Here is a 6,178-nt window from a genome sequence, read left to right as displayed (position 1 = left end):
AAAAATACTGAAAAAAAATATACACACACACACTATATATATATATATATATATATATATATATATATATATATAATGGTTCTCCCAAAATTATTAAGCAGCAGTTATTATTATCAATGTTTATTAAGGCACCAAATTAGCATTAAGCATCTTGTGACACTGAAGATTGGAGTAATGGCTACCACTTTCACTACTTAACATATACACTACTGTTCAAAAGTTTGGAGTCAGAAAGTTTTTTTTTTTAAAGAAATAAATACTTATGTTCAGCAATGATGCATTCAATTGTTTAAAAGTGACAGTAAAGATAATAAATAATGTTCTTTTCAACTTATTCATCAAAAAATCCTGAAAAAAAATATACACACACACACTATATATATATATATATATATATATATATATATATATATATAATGGTTCTCCCAAAATTATTAAGCAGCAGTTATTATTATCAATGTTTATTAAGGCACCAAATTAGCATTAAGCATCTTGTGACACTGAAGATTGGAGTAATGGCTACTGAAAATTCAGCTTTGTCATCACAGGAATAAATTGCATTTTAAAAAATATATTAAAATAGAATAGTTATTTTAAATTGCAATAATATTTCACAATATTACTGTTTTTGCTGTTTTTTTAAAATTAAATAAATGCAGCCATGGTAAGAAAAAAAGACTTATTTCAAAAACATGAAATAAATCTTACTGACCCCAAGATTTTGAACAATTATGTATTGCACATACTTTGGTTCAGGAATTTGAACAAACCACTGAGCCTGAGTATTGAAATTTGACCTGTGATTCATCCCCCACCATTTGTGCTACAGAAATGAATGATAGCTCAAGTCATGTGGTTTGTTGAGTAGAGGTCAGTTTTGTTTGCTGCCTTATTCTTTTATGTTTCTCTCCTTTTTTTTTTTTTTTTTTGGCTGTCCTTTACGCTCTTGTGTGTTTCCTGTTGTTCATTATTCTCAATGTTCGGTTGTTTGCTTTCCTCAGCTCTTCCAGCATTGCCGGCTGGTGCAAAGGATTCTGGGTGCTTGGGAGGAAAATGACAAAATCCAGTAAGAGCCTCTCATCTATTTGCTGTTATTGATTTATAAGCAGTGGGTCTCTAACACATGTGTGATATTCCAATGAAGCTCATCTTGATATCCTTTGTTGTGTCCATATGTTTGTTGTCTGTCTGTTTGTTTCTGCTTTTGGCTGATTGTAGTTTCTCTACCTTAATCTCCAGGGCTGAAGGGGGAAGGCGGAGGGGAAATATGGGTCACCTGACAAGAATTGCAAACACTGTGGTTCAAAACCTGGAGAAGGGGCTGGCTCACTCTCAAATTAGTGACCTAATTAAAGGTTTGTTGTGCAGGAATATGTCAAAAGAGCTATGAAATAATGATGCCTGAAATAGGAGGGTGATTACTGAGATCATAATCACTTGTATATCCACAGAGCTGCCAGAGGACTGCAGAGGCCGCTGGGAGAGTTTTGTGGGTGAGACCCTGAGAGAGACCAACAGGAGAAACACCGTGGATTTGGTGAGGAAAGCATTTACACAAATTTCATTGCATTTATTGCACAGATGAATAATATTGGATAAGTTATTAAAATGTAGTCAATGTAATGATCATGTCTCTTTTTTTTTTTTCTTCTTTCTAAAAAAAAAAAAGCAAAAAACAAATCCCGCACACTATCTATGCAAAAAATATTTATTGACTACGTTTCGGTCGCATGACCTTCATCAGGAATTTTTTTTTCCTTTTCTTTCAAAATATGTTAAGAGAGTTACAAGTGTGTTTACTGCAATAGATGATAAAAGTAAATATTTCAGAGATGCTTGGATATTCTCCGTTTTCATCATAAAAAGATGGTCAAAATGGCTCTAAAACTGGTTCACTTTAGAGGAAATCAGTTATCAGGGTTCATTATGAACTTTTTTTAATGTGTTTTTTTTTTAGTCACTTTCATTCTGAGAATGTTACATTGTTTGATGCTGATTTCTGATTGGTTCTTATCCTGTGTTCCAGGTCAGCACCCATAACTTACACTCATCTAGTGAAGATGATGACATGGAGAGCCCCTTCCCCAATGATCTGTCCATCCAACAGGTTAGAAACAACAAATAAATAGCCAGCATGAGTCTGCTTTAATTTCCTTACAGCTGATTGGAAAACATTTAAGGATTTTTTTCTTTTCTTTTTTTTACATTCAGGCATTCTCTGATTACCAGATTCAGCAGATGACTGCCAACTTTGTGGATCAGTTTGGTTTTAATGATGAGGAGTTCAGTGAACATGATGAAAATATCAAGTGAGTGCTATATATAAATGTTTCTCATATCTAGTGGTGGTAAGTGTTGCCATTTATATCAGAATGCTACAGAGACATGGACTGATGTACAGTGATATGTTTTTGTGGTAAAGATTGTCAGTATGATCTTTGAGAGACCTCTTTATATCTTGCAGTGCTGCATTCGATCGAATTGCTGAAATTAACTTCAATATAGATGCAGATGATCATAGTGTAAGTGTCTGAAAACACTGTCCATTATTCAAATGATCATTTAGTCCAGTAGTAAGTGTTTGTTTTGATGCTTTATTTGGATTGTTGTGCTCCTTTAGGCTAATGCTGCAGCGTTTGAAGCGTGTTGTAAAGAAAGAATCCAGCAGTTCGATGACTGTGAGGAAGAGGAGGATATTTGGGATGAAAAAGAAATAAACTATGCAACACAAATCAAAGCCAGATCGAGGTACAGCACATGGATGATATGCTTGAGGAAATAGATTCTCCTGTTTTGTTTATTGAATTCACATTCTCTATTTATTCTTTCCAGGTTCGGGGTGTCTCTTTCTTCAGATGGTTCACCCAAGAGTGCTGTGAGGAATGGGGGTGGAGGCCGCGGGTCGGCCTCTGAGGAAGAGGATGTTGAGGAAGAGGCCAGTCCTCAGCAGTCTGCAGCATCTCAGACTCAAAGTGAGTGCTACAACATCACCCACGACTCTGAATCTTTCAGGTGAATTTATTCACTGAACATCATTTGTGTTTGTGCACAGATCCAGGCTGGACGGCGAGTTTTGGCGAGACAGAGGTGAGCTCCTCTAGCGCCTGGGGTGGTTCCCCTCAGCAGGACGGTGAGGGTCCGCAGGACACAAGCTGGGCATCTTTCACTGAGTTCCAGCCTTTCAGCAGGTTAAGAACACTCTGTTTTAAAGAGAGTTGTATAATGCTGCATACGACACTGTTTTGGAATGTTTGTTAAAGTGAGGAAATATTGGTTGGTTTGGATGTTTAAATTATGGGAATACTTTTATCTGTGCTGATCCATTTGCTTTTACACTACAGCACAGAGTCCAGCCAGACTGAGGGACAACCTCAACAAGGCCAAGAGAAAAAATGTGAGTATGCGGTGTTTGTGTCTGTCTGAATATTAACTCTGTTAATAGACAACGTGGGAAGTAGTCGTTTACTGACAGTTTTCACCAAGATTTCTGTATTAAATTTACCTGATGAAATGTTTAAAGTGGTACTATCTTGGGGAATCACATATTTCTTGATCTTTAGAGTACTTTGAAAACATACTGTAACTTCTAGAACTCAAAACTTCCTATTTAGAAATGCATCAATCTAAAGTCCTTGACATCAGAAACTCCAAAACATTAACAAATAACTGCCTACATATACATGGCAATGGCATGGTGCATTAATATGGATAAGGTAAATTCACTAGAAAAACTAAGAGGGTTGACATTTTGTTTTGTTGTTTTATTTTTTATTTTATTTTTTTGCAGTGGCTGGCAGTGGTTCGGCTACTGGAGCGTGTGAAGGAAGTCCTGGGCAAAAAGCTCCTCTGGTGGGCTCAGACAGCAGCTCGTCTGGAGGTTCAGACAGTGAAGAGGACCCTGGAGAAAATAAGACAGAGGGTTCCCCTAAAACACCTGCCAACCAGACAACAGCACCCATGAGGTAAGAACATTAGTGCATTACAGTGTTTTAATGTAGTTCCAGGGGAAAAAAAAGGTTTCTCATGACTTCAGGAAGGGAATAATATTCTAATTTTTAATCGATGACAGAAGACCTGTTGTGTGATGATCGTTTAGTTATGCTCTCTAAACAAACCACTTAAAGGGGAGAAAAATATGACAGACCAGACTGAAAAGGGAATCCCATTCGGGATCTTCCCTATATCAAAGAACATTCATGACTCATGGTGCGGTCACGTTTACTGTAGATTGGGAAAATTTCACAGATAAAATTCAGTGATTTCAATAAGAATCAATGCAGTTGGAAATTTTGTTAGGGTGAAAGATTTTGCAGGGTTCGAATTGGTTGTGAATTTGCCCTCTTGACCAACAAAAGCTGCTTGGTTTGAAAGTGACTTTGTTGTCATGTTTCATACAGGGCTACACTATTGACTGTGGATGTTTTTTTTTTCTACAAAATTTTGCTAATGTGACTGCACTTTTAGAATGACACTTAATCTACTGGTCCAAAAAATTCAATCAAGTTTTGATTGATTTAAAGGGATAGGTCACCCAAAAATGAAAATTACCCCATGATTAACTCACCCTCAAGCCATCCTAGGTGTATATGACTTTCTTCTTTCAGACGAACACAATCGGAGTTATATTCAAAAATGTCCTGGCTCTTCCAAGCTTTATAATGGCAGTGAATGGAGGTTGAGATTTTGAAGCCCAAAAAAGTGCATCCATCCATCATAAAAGTGCTCCACACGGCTCCAGGGGGTTAATAAAGGCCTTCTGAAGCGAATCGATACATTTGTGTAAGAAAAATATCCATATGTAAAACTTTATAAACCGTAATCTCTAGTTTCCGGAATTAGAGATTAGAGTTTATAAAGTTTTAAATATGGATATTTTTCTTACACAAACACACCGCTTCAGAAGGCCTTTATTAGCCGTGTGGAGCACTTTTATGATGGATGGATGCACTTTTTTGGACTTCAAAATCTCGACACCCCATTCATTGCCATTATAAAGCTTGGAAGAGCCAGGGCATTTTTTAAAATACAACTCTTGATTGTATTCGTCTGAAAGAAGAAAGTCGTATACACCTAGAATGGATTGAGGGTGAGTAAATCATGGGGTAATTTTCATTTTTGGGTGAACTATCCCTTTAATGATGAAGAGTGATCACTTTCAGTGTTGTACTTGTGAAAGCAATTTTGATTCTGTAAAGATGTAAAAGTATTTATTGGTAAACGTTTGTACTGCACTCTTTTCTGTGCAGCGAGGTGCCTACTGAAGCTCTGGAGAAGCTCAGCATCACAGACAATAGCGAGTCTTCAGTGCCTACAGAAGAGTCGGAGGCCACCACTGTGATGGAGATGAGGTAATAGTGAATGTGTATCAACCAGATGTTATATGATGCATAAAAAGTGCCCTCCGCCCTCTCTTACCCTCTTTTACTCTCTCTTATGCCTCTATAGAGTTGAAACACCTTCTTCAGCTGAGATCACACCTAATGGACCGGTCTGAAGCCTCTGGATAGGAGTCCGACCCACTCTCCGCCTCTTCCATTCTGAACCCCCAAACCTCAATACCACTTTTGGTGTTTTAATAAAGAATGCTGCCATGTTATTGGTCCTGGATACTGCCAATCAGCCCATAATTGGAGGAGGAAGCCAGGGGCATATAACACGAACCAGTAACCAGTACAGTGCTCAGAGGTGTTAGTCTTTTAATCCTTTCAACTTTGTATGAGATATGCACAGTTTTAAATGTAGCAGTGACCGTGTGATTACAGGATCTGTCAGGACTTCTTTTTTCTTCAGTTTGTGTCCCTCTCTTAGTTTTTCTGGATCAGTTTTTTCACGCTCAGCCTTGGATGGTAGGAAACAGGGATGTGAAGGTCCTAATTGGAAAGCACAGGCTCATCCTTCACAGCATAATGTCTTGAACATCCTCATGCAAAATCGAAAGCCTTGTTGCCTGACAACAGCCTCTGCAACAATTTACTGTATGTTGAAGCACAACTGAAATGTTCTGTAATGCTTGACACATTTCTGCACAGGTCACCGCCCCACCAAGTTCACTTTTAAGATTTAAAAAAAAAAAAACTTTATTATGGCCTAATCTTATTAAATCATGTATTTGAATGTTCTGAAGTGCTTTGGGGCGGAAATGAATGACTTGATACTCTGACATGGTGTTCACGATGGC

General features: G+C 37.6%; 1 protein-coding gene across 3 annotated transcripts in view; it reads left to right on the top strand.

Moving 5' to 3' along the window:
* LOC107557302 (serine/threonine-protein phosphatase 6 regulatory subunit 2-like) overlaps positions 1-6,080 on the top strand; it is an 18,119-nt gene extending 12,039 nt beyond the window's left edge. For all 3 annotated transcript variants that reach the window (XM_016240686.1, XM_016240687.1, XM_016240685.1), the window contains exons 12-24: positions 1,002-1,066; positions 1,240-1,355; positions 1,452-1,537; positions 2,027-2,107; positions 2,212-2,309; positions 2,465-2,522; positions 2,621-2,748; positions 2,833-2,972; positions 3,053-3,188; positions 3,342-3,394; positions 3,788-3,962; positions 5,247-5,348; positions 5,446-6,080. In XM_016240686.1, the coding sequence (XP_016096172.1) occupies positions 1,002-1,066; positions 1,240-1,355; positions 1,452-1,537; positions 2,027-2,107; positions 2,212-2,309; positions 2,465-2,522; positions 2,621-2,748; positions 2,833-2,972; positions 3,053-3,188; positions 3,342-3,394; positions 3,788-3,962; positions 5,247-5,348; positions 5,446-5,494 (1,287 nt within the window). In that variant the 3' untranslated portion in view covers positions 5,495-6,080. The remainder of the gene's footprint in view (positions 1-1,001; positions 1,067-1,239; positions 1,356-1,451; positions 1,538-2,026; positions 2,108-2,211; positions 2,310-2,464; positions 2,523-2,620; positions 2,749-2,832; positions 2,973-3,052; positions 3,189-3,341; positions 3,395-3,787; positions 3,963-5,246; positions 5,349-5,445) is intronic.
* Positions 6,081-6,178: the final 98 nt, after the last annotated feature.

The sequence above is a fragment of the Sinocyclocheilus grahami genome, unplaced genomic scaffold (genome assembly GCF_001515645.1).
Source record: "Sinocyclocheilus grahami isolate Dianchi unplaced genomic scaffold, SAMN03320097.WGS_v1.1 scaffold597.1, whole genome shotgun sequence".
Taxonomy (NCBI): domain Eukaryota; kingdom Metazoa; phylum Chordata; class Actinopteri; order Cypriniformes; family Cyprinidae; genus Sinocyclocheilus; species Sinocyclocheilus grahami.
The sequence above is the reverse complement of the archived record's forward strand: the minus strand, read 5'-3'. Positions and strand labels throughout refer to the sequence as shown.